This window comes from Giraffa tippelskirchi, chromosome 7 (assembly GCF_054371585.1).
Source record: "Giraffa tippelskirchi isolate mGirTip1 chromosome 7, T2T-mGirTip1v1.2.pri, whole genome shotgun sequence".
Lineage (NCBI taxonomy): Eukaryota > Metazoa > Chordata > Mammalia > Artiodactyla > Giraffidae > Giraffa > Giraffa tippelskirchi.
The window spans coordinates 18,192,518-18,207,486 of record NC_137281.1 but is presented as its reverse complement, the minus strand read 5'-3'; the positions used below and the strand labels follow the sequence as shown (position 1 = coordinate 18,207,486).

At 55.3% G+C, this 14,969-nt stretch overlaps 1 protein-coding gene and 1 long non-coding RNA gene across 4 annotated transcripts in view; one reads left to right on the top strand and one right to left on the bottom strand.

Annotated features, from left to right (window-relative positions):
* PEPD (peptidase D) overlaps positions 1 to 14,969 on the bottom strand; it is a 118,215-nt gene that overhangs the window by 90,976 nt on the left and 12,270 nt on the right. For 2 of the 3 annotated variants that reach the window (XM_081514343.1, XM_081514344.1), the window contains exons 4-6: positions 8,347 to 8,410; positions 2,760 to 2,807; positions 1,374 to 1,435 (exon numbers count right to left, since the gene is read on the bottom strand). In XM_081514343.1, the coding sequence (XP_081370469.1) occupies positions 1,374 to 1,435; positions 2,760 to 2,807; positions 8,347 to 8,410 (174 nt within the window). The remainder of the gene's footprint in view (positions 1 to 1,373; positions 1,436 to 2,759; positions 2,808 to 8,346; positions 8,411 to 14,969) is intronic. The other variant, XM_081514345.1, reaches the window with a different exon arrangement.
* Positions 373 to 2,038, top strand: LOC145515013 (uncharacterized). The gene is made up of 3 exons (XR_014060629.1): positions 373 to 516; positions 1,288 to 1,495; positions 1,873 to 2,038. It is a non-coding gene; the product is annotated as an uncharacterized LOC145515013 (long non-coding RNA).

The window sequence follows — 14,969 nt, the reverse complement described above, 5'->3', positions numbered from 1 at the left end:
TGGAGGCAGGTAAACAGGGCACAGGAGCTCTGGCATCGGGCAGTGCTGGGGGACCAGGGGAGGCTTGGGACGGGAAGCAGCCGGCTGCGCCGGCACCATCCTCTCAAGGGCCTGGGGAAGAGACAGTGCCTTCGCGGCCAGCATCTCAACGAGCTAGGCTAATCACCGCTGGTGTGGGAGAAAGGCCGCTCTGGGGAACTCCCGAGAGGATGCGGAGATTCGTGCAATGAAAAGCAGCAAACCTGATACCCCCTCCCCCTGCCCCACCGCTTCTATCACTGGGGGAAGTGATACATATTTATGAGCTCATAATCCCTGCTAATCACCCTACATCACACATACGCACAAACTCCCATGGCTCGGGCTCATACATAGTTATAAGGCGCTTCCTCTGCCACTGCCACGGTCCACCAAAGGACGACAGAGGACGCCCTGGTGCAGGGTATGGGTGGTGCGGGAGGGGCTGAGGCCAGAGGAACAGGCCAGCGAGCCATCCACACTCAGCAGCCCCAAGGGGTAGGTGCCCCACTCAAGGGCTCGTTTGCTGCAGCCTGGGGCCCCGCAGATACCCCCCTGCCAGGGCCGGTCAGCAGCCAGCCCAGAGACACGAGTGGCTGGCTGGCCACACTCTTTGAGGGCCAGGGCGTGAAAGTGGCAAGGCGGGCAAGATACTGTGCTTTCTGTGCCCAATATCTGCCCTCCTGTGTGTAGAGGACTAAAGGGGGGAACAAGGCTGTAGGGCCCCGCCTGGGGCTACACTGGGGAGTGAGGGCAGGAAAGGCGGGGGCCCCTGCCCGGGACTGGGGCAGCAGGGGACACAGGAGAAACCTACAAGCCAGACTGGGAGAGGTTCACTGGCCAGGAGTGAGGGGAGGGGGCTGATAAGAATGAAGACCACAAGGTCAGAGCAGGTCCCTGGAGGGAACTCAGCCACCCATTGTGTGTACTCGGCCTCCTGAGTGTGCCTGGCGGCCAGGGCTCCCTAAGCACTTTGTCGCCGGTGCTTTGATGGAGCTCCATGGGGAAGTACCATCATTTCTTAAAGTCAAACTTGAACTGAATGTAAGCAAATTTTTTTTCTAAGCATTTCCTCAAAAGTACCAAATTGAGCCCCTTTCTATGAATATCCTTCTGTTTTTTGTTTTTTAACTTTTTGGCCATGCTCTGCCGCATGTGGGATCTAGTTCCCTGACCAGGGGTAGAACCCACACCCTCTGCGTTGGAAGTAGGGAGTCGTAACCAATGGCCCACCAAGGGAAGTCCCCTGCTTGTGTGTTTTGTGTCTAGTTTATATAAATAGACTGGGTCAGGCCTGCGGGGGAAGATGTGAGCTGATGGAGTAGGAAGACGGTTCCTGGGGCCCCAGGACTCACTTGCTGATGCCCTCGAAGGAGGCCTCCCTGCAGATGCTGCCGCTGTCGGTGTTGACGCCGCGCTGGGGAGAGAGACGGAGAGTGAGCGCATAGACCTGCCACACAGGGCCTTGTGGGACTGGGTAAGGACTGGGAGCCCCCACCCTGGCCCAGCCAACCCATCCTTTCCTGGAAGGCCAGGCCCCAGCAGAAGGGAAACCCTCCTTTCTCTGCTGTAGCTTGAAAAGCAGAGAAATCAAGGCCTCCTCCATCCAAGCACTTTGCTGACCTCAGCTCAGGCTGCCTGAGACCAACTCTGACCACAAGCCCCCGCCCCCAAGCCTGGCCCATCTCCCTTGCCCACATGTGTGTGCACACACGCTCCTCACGGACAGTGTCCCAAGAACACTGTCAAATCTGACCCTGCCAGAGATGCCGGTGTGACCCGACTCAGGAGGGATGGGACTTTCCCAGTGACGCTGGCACTCTGCTACATTCCTCTCCTTTCCCTAATTGTAAGGAGACTCCAAGTGGAACTCAGACAGGGAAGGAGAGAAAACAAAAGATTCAGAGGAAAATGTGCTGTCCCCAGGCCTTTTAAAGGGCCAGGCCCTTTTAATTCTTCTTCAAGACCTTCAGGTTGATATCTGATTGCATCCCCCAAATAAAACACACTGGACCACCTGTGACCACAATCTTAACTTTTCTTCTCAGCCATCAAAACAGCAGGGTGGGAAAAAAGAGACCATGTGAAGTGTTAACAAAAATAACCGAGAAAACCCTATTCCTGTAAAAATCAATTAACAAAGGAGAGAAGGGTCACTTTCTGTACACTCTTCATATTGGAAGCTCCCCTAGGCTGAAGAAGTGTAAGAAGGCAGGCTTCTTCTCGGAGCCGTTTCACAGCCCCAGCATTCCCACCCTGCTGGGGTGCACTGTGCACCGTTGCCAGCCCCAGACTGCTGCAGGTCCCCTGTTATTCGGCATCCTGGGTCCAAAATCTGAGGCCACACAGCCCAGCACCCTCGTGGGCTGATGCAAAGGGTGTGTGTTTCAAATTCTATCAACAATGAGGGAGGCACAGGGTGGAAGCAAATTGATAAACAAACCCTGAGAGCTCAACCTGACCCAAATACATCCTCTAGTCGGGTTTTAACTCGTGGAGTATACATGGCACCTCGTCCACAGTGGCCTCAGGATAGGACGCGCAAGGTGACTGGAGAATGGAGGGTGTGATCCTGGACATGATCAGTAATTCAGACTGAGGTGTCACTACTGATCACCAGTGACTGCTGCTCTCAGTTTTCCATCCCACCCCAAGGCCCTGACCTCTGCAGAGTCGAGTGGCTCCCCAAAGCCCCTGCTCATACACAGACGCTGCCTGGTCCTTGAATACCAGCCACTTACCAAAGTGAGGAGCACAGAGGGGCTCCGGGATGTCAGAACACTGGCGATCTGAAAGGTCAGAAAGAAAACATCCTCTTTAGTGCCACCACATGAAGCCTGATGGAGGTGACGTACCAGGGTTATTAACGGCTGACAACTCACACTGATCAAGAACATCCTTCAAACAGGAAACTTACAGAGTAAGGGACTCCAGAAAGCCACAGAGCTATCGGGGCAGAGAGGGATTCAAGCTTAAACCTGGCAAGCTTCCCCATGTGCTGTCCAGCCTCCGGGACCCACATGGACCCCAGCTCCAAACAGCCAGACCCATCCGCCTGCCAAGGGCAGCACCTCTGTTCATCCCCCTGGTCCCTTGCAAAAGACCTGTTCCAGCCAGCTCTTAGGCACCAGCCCCACCCGGCTCTGGTCCCCTGGGTGGACACCCACCTCCCTGCCCCCATTCATCCCCTTGACCACATGGACTCAGCCACTCCCAAACCCACATCCTTGCTCTCCATCCCTCCCATAGCCTACTCAGGCCCTTGATTGTTGCTGCTTCCTAACCAACCCCCTTGAACAACCCCACCCCCACTCCTGCCACGCAGGCTCATCTCCACACCTTTGCTTGGGCTCTCACTGTTGCCTGGCACACTTCTCCCCATCTCAGCTGCTTCCTCAATTTGTACTCAGGACTTAGGTCCCTGCCCCCATCCTAGGCAGGTTGGTTTACTCCCTCCTCTACTGTCCCCTAACAGCCCTCATTCCCCTGGCAACGTGCCCATCACACCGCACTGGCCATGACATCCAAGGGTGCCTGCCACTCTAGTGGGACCACCTGCTTCCTCTCCTGGCTCCACCCCTCAGTCCACTCTGCATCTTGGCCATGGCAGCCCCCTCCCCACACCCCCACCCTAAGCTCTTAACACTTTGACACAGGGTGAGAGTGAGGGGGATTTGTTTGTTGTTTCAACTGCTTTATGGAGCCATCACTGACATATTCTACGCTGCACATTATTTGAAGTGCATGTTTTGATAAGCTTTGACATATGTAATATATATGCTTTTTAATACTGAGAGGCTCCCAGAGAAAAATCTGGAAGATACTGAAAACTATAAAAAAGATAAAATACACCTACAAAAACCATCCCCTGAGACTTTTTACCTCTGCACATAAAAACAGATCTGTAATGACATTTGGATCATATGAAGTTACACGCTTCACTTATTTCCTGTCATTAGATATTCTTAAAACATGCCATTTTTACCAGTCACTACCCAGGGGAATGGTAAACGTCCAGGGAGACCTTGATTATGGCCTGCGTCAGTCACTGCAGACTCATCTCATGTAACCACTCATGAAACTAGTGCTGCAAATTCAGGTTGCACCAGTGAAAAAGCTTAAGGGGGACTTCCTGGTGACCCCAGAACCTGCCTTGAAATGCAGGGGATGTGGGCTCAGTCCCTGGTCAGGAAACTAAGATCCCACATGCCGCAGGGCAACTGAGCCCAAGTGCCACAACTACTGGGCCTGCGCACTCCAGAGCCCTTGCACCACAACTAGAGAGACTAGAGAGTGCGTGCACCGCAGTGAAAGATTCTGCATGATGCAGTGGAGAGCCTGTGTGCTGCAACTAAGATCTGATGCAGCCAAATAAATAAATAAACACCGCGTGCACACATGCTCAGTTGCTCAGTAGAGTCTGACTCTGTGACCCCATGGACTATAGCCCGCCAGGCTCCTCTGGGATTTCCCAGGCAAGAATACTTGAGTGGGTTGCCATTTCCTTCTGCAGGAGATCTTCCCGACCCCAGGATTGAACCCACATCTCTTCCCACATCTCTTGCAATGACAGGTGGATGCCTTACCACTGAGCCACCTGGGGAGCCCCAAAATAAACAGTAAAATAAAAAACTTAAGACTTTTCATCTGCCCAGGTTCACAGTTAAAAGACAGCAGAGCGCAGAGCTGCACCATGTCCTAGTCTCTTAACAGAGCTGGCGTAGTTTATTTACTCATTCCTCTGTGGGCACTTACATTATTTCTAATGATTATTATAAATCATGACGATGGACATCCTGGTATAGAGTCTTTATTTCTTTAAAATAAATTACCTTAAAAAAATGGCTCTTAAAAAAAAAAAAATTGATTTAGGGAAACTGCTGTCTGACAAGCCCCACACTTTGTCAAGGTTTTGATGAGTCCCGGATGTGTACCAACCACCCTCCCACCGACGCTCCATCTCCCCAGGCCCTCCTCATTTACTCAGTAACTGCTCTAAGAATGACTGAAGCCCGGCCTCGGAGCTGCACGCACCACAGCACGCTGAGTCACTGACACTCCCCAGGCCCTCCTTGAGGAGGGAGCAGCTCATTAGAAGGAACCGAAGCTGTGCTTGTCAGCCCTGGGTGTGTTGTTACGGCGACTGAAGGGTCCACATTCATCAGCGTGGAGCGGGTCTGTCAATTGCGGCAGCAGAGCCAGAGCGCGAGCGGGCACTTGGGGATTGTAGGCGCTATTGTCCTTGGGAGAGGGGAGGAGGATGACAAATGTGCTGGCTGCTGGTTTTCTTCTCGGCTACGACTTAGGACGTGCTGGTAGGGGATAATGGAGGAGAAGGCGCAGACGGATGGAGGAGGTCTGACGTGGTGGGCTGGGCGTCTGATGGTCCTGGCAGGACAGCGTCTTTTATTGATCACGACCTCTTGAGTGGGCCCTGCTTACCTCTGTGGCTGCGAAACCTCCTTGAGCCAGGCAGCTGCATCCGCCCTTCCCCGTGGAGACCCATTACTGCTACACTCTCATCGGCACACCCTGATTCTATGCCTCTGAAATTAAGGTGACGGGAGGCAGCTATGTGTCACTGGCGGGAAACGCCACTCCACATACAGGATGACACAGCTCCGGCCACACAGGGCCTCGTTTCCATGGAGCAGCGGCCACTGGGGACCCACCAGCTCTCACGAACCACTGCTGTTAAACACCCCTGCCTTGCTTCATGACACAGCACCTGTTTCCCAGGTAGCCTGGCCTCTCCAGCAGGTTGGAGTGGACAGCAAACACAGAACACTTCAGAGCCCTGTGGGCAAGGATCCTTCCCTGGGGACAGTCAGAGACTTCCCTCTTGCACCTCTTGAACCCTCGCACCCAAAGCTTCCACTAGGCCTGCTGGCCACACTCTTCAAGGGTGATGATCCAGAAAAGGGGGCTGGACAATCCTTGACCAGTGCTGTCAAAACAAGCTCCTCCTGCTCCAGGAAGCTTGGTTAAGCAAAGTTTTTAAAAAAATGAACCTTTGTCATGGCAGTTTGAAACAGGGCTACACAATGGTTTTTAAATGCAGCAATGCATTTAAAAATTTCAAATTGTTCCTAAAATTTAAATGTGGGGAATGACCACAAAGTGGATGTGCATCTACTCATGAACAATTGGGGTATCCAGTAACCTGGAGCCAGCGGTCCCACAGAGCGATTGGGGGCACACCACTCCCTGATGCCTGTACCCACTGAGGTGGGGAGACGGGAGGTATCAGCCACTGGGCTGCCACCAAGGTCTCTTATATCTGAGTTAGTAACCTTGGCAACACCTGTCCGGTGCCACAAAAGAGGACACAAGACTTGCCCTCTGCCAGGCCAGCTCCCATCCCCAGGGACACACAGCCTCTGCACTGCGCCTTGACGGCAATGTCTAGCCCCTCTCAAGGTTTTCCTGAGCCCCACCCTCTCGGGGGAGCCACCATTCACTCGACCTTCTCAATAATTAAACTCAGGATCACCTATAGGAGGAGAGGAGCTAGACGGCCAGGTTTGCTACGTCAGCCACCCGCATGTGGTATCAAGTGACAGGCCATGGCCTGGGCTGGGGGCTTCCTGCCTGCCTTCAGGGGAGACAAGCGTCCGCTGCTTCCTGTCTGTGATTTGTGCAGACGGCCAAGGCTGTCTGAGGGTTAGATCGAGTCGAGCATCACAGAACCGGCCCAACACAAAGGGCTTCATGTCACCGTCCGTGATGGAGCACCCCTGCGCACCTCGAGTGCCTCCCAGCTCAGGTGTCTCTACTTTGGTTGGGCTCTAATTCAAGCCACAGAAAATCCAAGGCACTTGGGAGCCTTGTCAGCTCTGCAGGCGTGTCCAGCAGCACCCGCTCACTTCTGACACGGCACAGGCGGGGGTGGAGGGTGTGCCTCTGGGGTCCACAGGCTCTGAGGTCACATCCAAGTCTGGTACTCCACACTGGTGGGGCTGTGGATGAGGCCCTTCACTGCTTGGAGCCTTGGCCTCCTCCTCTTACTGGGGAGAGACTCTGGCCCCCACAGCACAGGGCGGAGGGAGGAGGGAATCCGTGTGAGCTACTGAGGTTCCTGGAACCCACAGGTGCCGCCCCAGAGTGAGGCACCTGTCCCCCAGTCCACAGGAGCCCTCGTTTCCAGTAAGATCCACTGCAGTAACAGGCACGACAAAGCCGATTAACGATGACACTGATGATGGGGGGGTGGCCTACAGAAAGCTCCCTGCTCTCAACTCCACTGATGCCTTCACTTAAGATTCTGCTTCCTCAACACAGACTCAGAATGAGCTAGTCTGTGGGGCTGTAATCCTAGACCATCATTACAGGTTTTCCTGTCCTGACACTCGAGACCTCTTCTGTTTTACCTCATCTAGAGGCCAGCTCGCCTTCTCTCCAGAAATCAGTGTAAATGGAGCTGAGTTCACCCTCTTCCTGCCACTGCCTACCCCCTGGTCATAGAAGCAAAACCATCAGATTGTGGCTGGAAGGCTCTGACTCGGTGGGCTGAGCCCCAGGGCCCATGCCAGGCTGCCCACCTCCAGGTTTCACACCCAGGAGACCTGGAAGGTCAAGGTCCCAAAGGGCAATAATGTTACAGTGCAGTTCACAAAGGCAGGAGGGACACACCCACCAAAGGAGAGGATCGGAACAAAATGAGAACTAAGCATGGGCATCTCCCCCTGCTCTAACAGCAGTGGAAGTCAGGGGCAGCCCCTTCTGATTGCCTGGACTGGGGACAGATTCAAAGCCCCAGGAAGACAGCTGCATCCCTACCCTGGTCACACACTATTGGCCAACCACACTGGGAAGAGGATTAAAGCTGGGGGGAGTTCCCCAGTGGCCTAGGGGTGAGGATTCCACGCTTTCACTGCTGTGACCCAGGTTCCATCCTTAGCTGGGGAACTAAGATCCTGCAAACTGTGTGGCCAATAAATAAATAAATAAAAGTATAGCCAGGAGACCTCCAAGTCCACCCCACCCCACAGGGCTCTCGCAGCCTAGAGCTTTTCTGACAGCAGCATCTGCAGCTGACGAGGGCCTGCGAGAGGGCCTCCTGACATGTGAAGGCCCAGCTAAGCCTGATCAGATCTTCGCAGAGATAGCTTCCCCCGAGTAGCTCAGTGACCACCTCCCAGGTACCAGACGCTTCCGGCCTGAGTCGGGGCACTGGCCCAGAAAGACAGGGCCTCGCAGGGCTGAGACGCATGGTTCATGCCTGCTTTCTCCAAACAAAAGCACTGCTAAGGGGGCTGGTGGCTGGACCATGCTATCCCACGATGTCAAGCCAGGCTGCGGCAGGGGGAGGAGCCGGCCACTACTGACCTCGTCTGTGTACTGGACGTCATCCACAGCGTACTTCTCCTTGAAGTGCTCCTTGGAGTGGATCCTCAAAAGAAGCACAAGGAAGGCCAGGGTCAGGGTTTGGCCGTGGCTGGGCCCCGGCTGCCTTCCCACCCCCAAGTCTAGGGCCCATTCCTACCCTATCCAGCACTTGGCACCGAGCCAGTCTGCTCAACACAGACTTGGGGGCGGGGGGCAAAGGACACTGGGCCACAGGGAGACCGCTGAACCCCGCCTGCCTCCCTCCACCTCCCCCAGCCGACCTCTGCTCTTCCTTTGAGTCTGTGACCCTCGCCGCTTGCAGCAAGTAGCTGCGGACGACCCTCCCTCCACCCGCCAGGGAGAGTCCATGGGGCAGCCCGCCAGCACACCCTACTCTTTAGGGAGTGAAATAAGCTGCCTCCCAGGCCCCCACGGAGCCTCTTTAAAGGAAAGTTTAAAAATTAACATTTTAAAGAAGTCAATAACAGTATTACTCACTGTGATGAGAAACACTCAAGCTTACTCATCATCCCTAAAAAATCAGCTGGTGAGAAGACAAAGACCCAGAGCGGAGGTGGCTGAATCGCCCCTGCCCACCTCATGGTCACGTGTGTGCTGACCGTGGTCATGGCTGTGCTGGGCAAGGCTGGCAGGTCCAGCAAGCACCACCCCCACCGCCCAGCCTCTTGGTGGGAAAATGAATCAATGTCACCCAGGAGAAGGGTGTCCAAGCCAAGCCTAGTCTCATACACACACCACTGCCCTGTGCCACCCCATGCCTGGGCACTGCGTCAGCTCAGGGGGTTCGCCCTTCTCCTGCCTGCGATGTGTGGTACTCTAGTCACCAAGTGTCAGATCCAAAGGAGGCCTCAGATGAAGCAGCAGATGGCTTTTAGAGTGTGTTCCCTGGGCTCCCAAGGATGAGCAGACAGGCAGGGGGAGGTGCCAAGGACAGTGTGCCTGGGAGGCCCACGGGGGATAAGGGAGAGAGGGTACTCAGAGATGACCACCTCTGAGAGTGAGCTCCACGTACCTCTGAAACACCAATGACCAGCATCGCTACCCAGAAAACAGACTCCCATCCCTTCTCTGAGTGAGAATTTTCCTTCCACCCAAACAGGCATCCCAGACTGAACTGTGGCCAGGAAACACACAGCATGATCCAGGGACAGATGGGTGGCCTTGGGGATTAGCAGCAGGGCACTCACAGCCCCAGGGGGTGAGCTGGGTTGGAGAGACAGTGGTCCCTGGCGATGGGCAACCCAGTGTTCCAGAACCCTCTTTGCTTCACCTCCCTTCTGGCTTCTCTGACGTGGGCACTGGCTGTCAAGCTCCCATCATTAATTAAACTTGCACAATCCAATTCCATCAGCTTCTATGGTTGAGACAGGACTCAAAGGTAAATGGCCAAAGTCTGGTGCCTCCGTTAGCACCGACCATAGCAACTACATGGGGCAGGAACTGATGACAAGCACCCTGCGTGGACACTGGAAGCCCTGGTTCCAAGGCTTACTGCCAAGAGCTCACTGACCCTTTGCTACCAAAGGGTGACACTCTCAGCACAGCTGACCCTGCAGCCACACACAGAAGCACAGGCCAGAAGGGCAAGAGCTAGGGACCTTGGTGTCATCACCACATTCCCGCTGACTGCTGTGACTCCAGCCCCAGCTAAGGACAGACACTCAACATCCTCAGCGGGTCCCCAGTTCACCTGCGGGCCCCCGTCACTCCATCTGCTCCAGCCGTGACAAGCATCAAAAGCAAACTCCCAAAAGAATCAGAAAGAGCTAAGGGCCTGCTTCCGAGGCCGGCCTCGATGATCCGACAGAGGGGCGTCTCGGCCATTAGCCTGGACACTGACCTTCTCATCTCACCTCCTGTCAGGGACCCTAACCCTCCCAGGTCTTCCAAGCCATCTTGCCAAGGGACACCTCAGGAACCGTGCTCCTACTGGCCCTGCCCAGGGGCGGGCAGGGGTGGGGGGGTCTTGGCAATTAGGATTCAGCAGAAACCCAGGAGACTTGAGACCTGGGAACATCTCCAAGTATTCAGCCTGAGGTCAAGGTCTTAACAGGGAGGAACCAGTGGAGGGGGGCGGAAGAGGGAGTAAAACAGAGAGAAGCACAAGGCAGCTGTGACCCATGGGTGGCCTAGGACTGTGTGCTTGCCTGTCCACCCCTCACCTACCAGCCATGAGCCACTCCACTTGCCACGGGAGCCAAGGAGCCACAAGGGGCCAGCCAGCCCATGGGAGAGCCAGATGCTGCTGCTCTGATGTCCAGGAGGAAGCGAGTTCGGAAGTGAGCCCCACCAAATGCCCTTTGCCCACTGCAACAAGTCCAGAGTGTACATGGGCCTCAAGGGCCCTGAGTCACCCAACTAGCCACAGGCCTGGCTTTCAGCAGGAATAACCAACTGCATCTTCTCTGGCACTTAGCGTGTCATTTCTTTCTAAAGGATAGGGATAGTTGAGTTTGAATAGTACTTATTTTTCAAGTTTCGGGGCCAATTCTAATAAAAATCATTTAAATGGCACCATGAGAGATAAGTGTGCCAGGCCACCATGTCAAGCCAGCCACCAGAGGGATTGACGGGAAAAGGAGTGGCACGTCCACACGAGCCCTGCAGGAGAGGTCACTGGGCAACACATGCCGCCTGAGCGCTGGACTGGCCGCGGCCACATGGAGGGTTGCCCACTCCCCTGACTGGAGTCTGGAGTCCAGCAGTGCAGCTCTGGCCAGATCCCATGGTATGGGAGATCCAAGTGACAGCAACTGGATGCGAGAGAATGGGCCAGCAGGGAAGCCAACCCCACCCCAGAAACTCTCCCTTCAAAAGGAAGGCGCAATCTGAATCTCCCACAACACTGTTAATCAGCTATACCTCAATGCAAAATACTTTTGGTATTAAAAAAATGGTAACAAAAAAATTAAAATTAAAAAAAAATTTACAAAAAAAGAAGGGAAAGCTCTGGCAGGAGAGAGGAGGCAGGGACCCCCCTCAAAAGGGTTCACGTCTTCAGGAAGGAGCCAGTGTCTGCGGCCCCGACCCATGCAGGCCTTCTCCACCGGCAACTGGGCCCGGCAGGCGACAGGGGAGGCCTCTCCTGGAACTCAGGGTCAGGGCGGGCGCGGTGAGTGCCAACACCCTGTGCAGGGCCTCCCCTGAGAAGGAAACTGTCAACTAACGCCCACAGGACAGAAATGGTGGAATCCTCTAGAAAATGAAATTTCCAAGCACAGGTCTAGCTGGCGAGCTGACCACCTGCATCTGGCTAATGAGCCAGTAACAGGGCCAAATTACAGCCGTCAGCATCCACGACCAGGGGCTGGAGCCTGCCTGCAGCTCTGCTCCTCCTGCTCACCACCACCCAGCACCCCGCACCGGCTCTGGAATGAAGGTGGCAACCATGTCAGGGTTCTACTAGCTTAAGAGAGAGAAGAGCAGGGCTCTCCAGAGTGTGGGTCACTGATCCTGGGGGCAGTTCTCAGGGAGGCTGGTGCAGGGAGCAGAGGTGATGGAGAGGAGCCCGGCTGAGTGTCCCGGCCTCAGGCTGCCTGGGGTCAGATTCCTCACAAACCGCCTCTGGTCAGAGCCAGAGGAATTCCCTCGGGCCTCCTCCTCTCGTCACTACCCTGAAGACAGGGGAGCCGGGACCAGGCCACCAGACAGGCTGAGGCAGCCGTCACCCTGGCAGCCAGACGTGTGTATGGGGTGGGGGGGCAGGGGCTGTGAAAACACCCCCCACACTGCACATACACAGCACACCACAACCATACAACACACACACACTGCACCACACATACTGTGCCACACCCCACTCCCACACTATCCACCCTACACACACACATATACACACACACCACCCCACATACACACTACACCACATATACCCCCATACGCCCCCCACACAGACCCACACACATTACACAGGCACACACCATACACGCTGCAGACACATCACACACACCATAGCACACAGCACACACACGTCAGCTCCCACACCAGAAAGTGCCATGATCAGGGCCTCAGCCTCAGAGACAGCTCCCTCCTCCCTACAAACCCCAGGCCAGCCACACTGTCTCACATTTAAGCCCAACGTCTCAGCCAGGGGTGGGAGCAGAACACAGCCAGGCTGCCAAGGTCCTAGAAGGGGTCCCCCAACCTGGCCCAGAGTCGCTCACCCTCTGACTGTGCTGAAGCTTCCCCGGGGTGCCAATTTTCCACCTGCTCAGAGGACCCCAGACACCCTGGGGGCCAAAACTGCCACCAGCTGAGCCGGATTCTGACAGAAATGACAGGAAACACTCCCACATCAAAAAAAAAAAAAAAAAAACCCCACCAGACTTGTACAAGCAAAGATGCCAAGTAAAAACAAAATAGAAGCTACCACATTCCCGTCCCCACAACGGCCCGGGGTGAGGAACAGCCTGAGCCCCCGGTTGCCCACGGGCCCCTCCGTCTCAAGCCTTGATGACAGGACGGGCTGTTTACACAGGAAGCGGCAAATGTGAAGACGGGGCTGCTGTTTCCCTGGGCGACTTCAGATTGCAGTATCTGCCAGGAGGATTTTCAAAAGCCATCAGAGAGAGACTCAGAAGGAAGCTGAGGAGCTGAAGGTCAAACGTTCAGGCTGGCAGGTTTTGATCGCAAAGGCCAGGTAATCCTGCCAGCCTCACTCCCGCTCTATTGATCAGGAGTGTCTGATCAGCTCCGCACATCAGATCCAGCCGTTCCCCACTCCAGCCCCAGACAGCCCACCCCTTCCACTGCCTGGTCCCCGACATGCCGCCTTCTCTCCCGAGGCTTGGGACATGCGGACTAGCAGAAGATCACACCAGAGCAGAGAGAGGGAAAGGCCAGATGGTTAGGCACGGAGGGGACCCAGGTCTGCCAGAGACAAGGGGCTAGCTCTTTGCTTCGGAGCCAGAATGCCCCTGGGGGCTGGCCTGCTCCGCCTGGCCAGCCTAGACCGCCTGGAGCCTTTCTGACAGGGAGATGCACCCTGCAGACCCATCTGTATCCTCCAAACTCTGCACCATACAGTCAATTGCCCTGGCAAAGCAGGGACAGACCAGAGAAGAATTTTTTAACAGCAGCTCTGAAACGCAGCTGTGGTCAAAGTGCAGAGTACATTCCTGTATTATTGAAGACTATGCTCTAGAACAAGCAACTGCTAACAGATGCTCCCTGACCAGTCAGGTCCAGAGTTTTAAACCCTCACGTTGGGGTGTCCCTGGTGGTCTAGTGGTTAAGACTGCATTTCCACTTCAGGGGGCGAGGGTTAGATCCCTGGTCAGGGAACTAGATCCCACATGTCATGCCAAGCGGCCAAAACAAAACCCCGCAAATGCCATTTGGCTGTGGGGAGGCAGGGTGAGACCTGCTCAGCTGTGTGGAGTCCCCAGGGCCAGGAGCCACATCCTGGAGGATGTCCACCCTCCCCCGTGGACAGGCACTCCCTAACTTCTGGCAAGAGTCAGCCCTGTGTAAGCAGCATCAGTGATCAGAAGGAGGGCCTTCAGAGCCCCACCATGCCTCCTGATGGAAACTCACCACTGTCCACACCCATGTCTCACAAGGCTGCATCTCTGATGCTATGGGCGTCTCAGCACCCCGGGGCCAGGAGGCAGGGCCACCAGGAGGCTGAGAGGGCGGGCAGGCCAAGGCCACCGGGGATGCCCAGACACAGGGGCCCCAGACACGCCACTGACAGGAAGGGCTGAGTCTACAGCTCTGTGATCACCTCAGGGTGCAGGGAGGGCTCTGGGAGAATCTTCTGACCCAGACCAGATCTAAACTCTCACCAGGAAACTCCTGCAGTCACCAGGGCTTTGTGACAAGCCACCCTGACCCGTAGGGGAGTGAAAAACCATGTATCACGCGCACAGACTCTGAAGGTTGGGGTTCAGGACACAGTCCCAAGAGGGCTGGGACTCCAGTGGGGGGTGCTGGCTGACAGCTGGCTCTGGGCTCTCTGGGGCCTCCATACAGGTGAGTCTGGGTTCCTCACCACATGGCAGCTGGGCTCAAGGAGTGAGAACCTGGTGGAAACTACAGCATAATTTACAGTCTAGCCTCAGAAGTCAAGGCTTCCCTGGTGGCTCAGATGGTAAAGAATCCACCTGCCATGCAGAAGACTTGGGTTCAACTCCCAGGTTGGGGAGATCCCCTGGAGAAGGGAATGGCTACCCACTCCAGTACTCTTGCCTGGGAAATCCCATGGACAGAGGAGGCTGGAGGGCTACAGTCCATGGGGTCGCAAAAAGTCAGACACAACTGAGCGACTAACACTCACTTCACTCAAAAGTCACACGGTGACCCAGCCACGTTTATGCACTGAGGCTGTGACCCAGGTCCTGAGAGAGTCAGGCAGGAGGGAAACGATTCCAACTCTCCATAGGGAATGGCCGTAAATACTGTGGCTATTACAAGCTGCCTGTCCCCAGCGTCCTCACTGCCTCACTCCAGTGTCACACCACAGTGACCGTCCCACAGTGTAACCACTGCACAGCGACTAACTGTGACTAAAGCCCTGGTGATGCCTCATGAGCGGCATCATGGCTGTTCCACAGATAAGGCATTGGAGGCACCGACAGTGGTCAGACCCGCTCCCTGGAGAA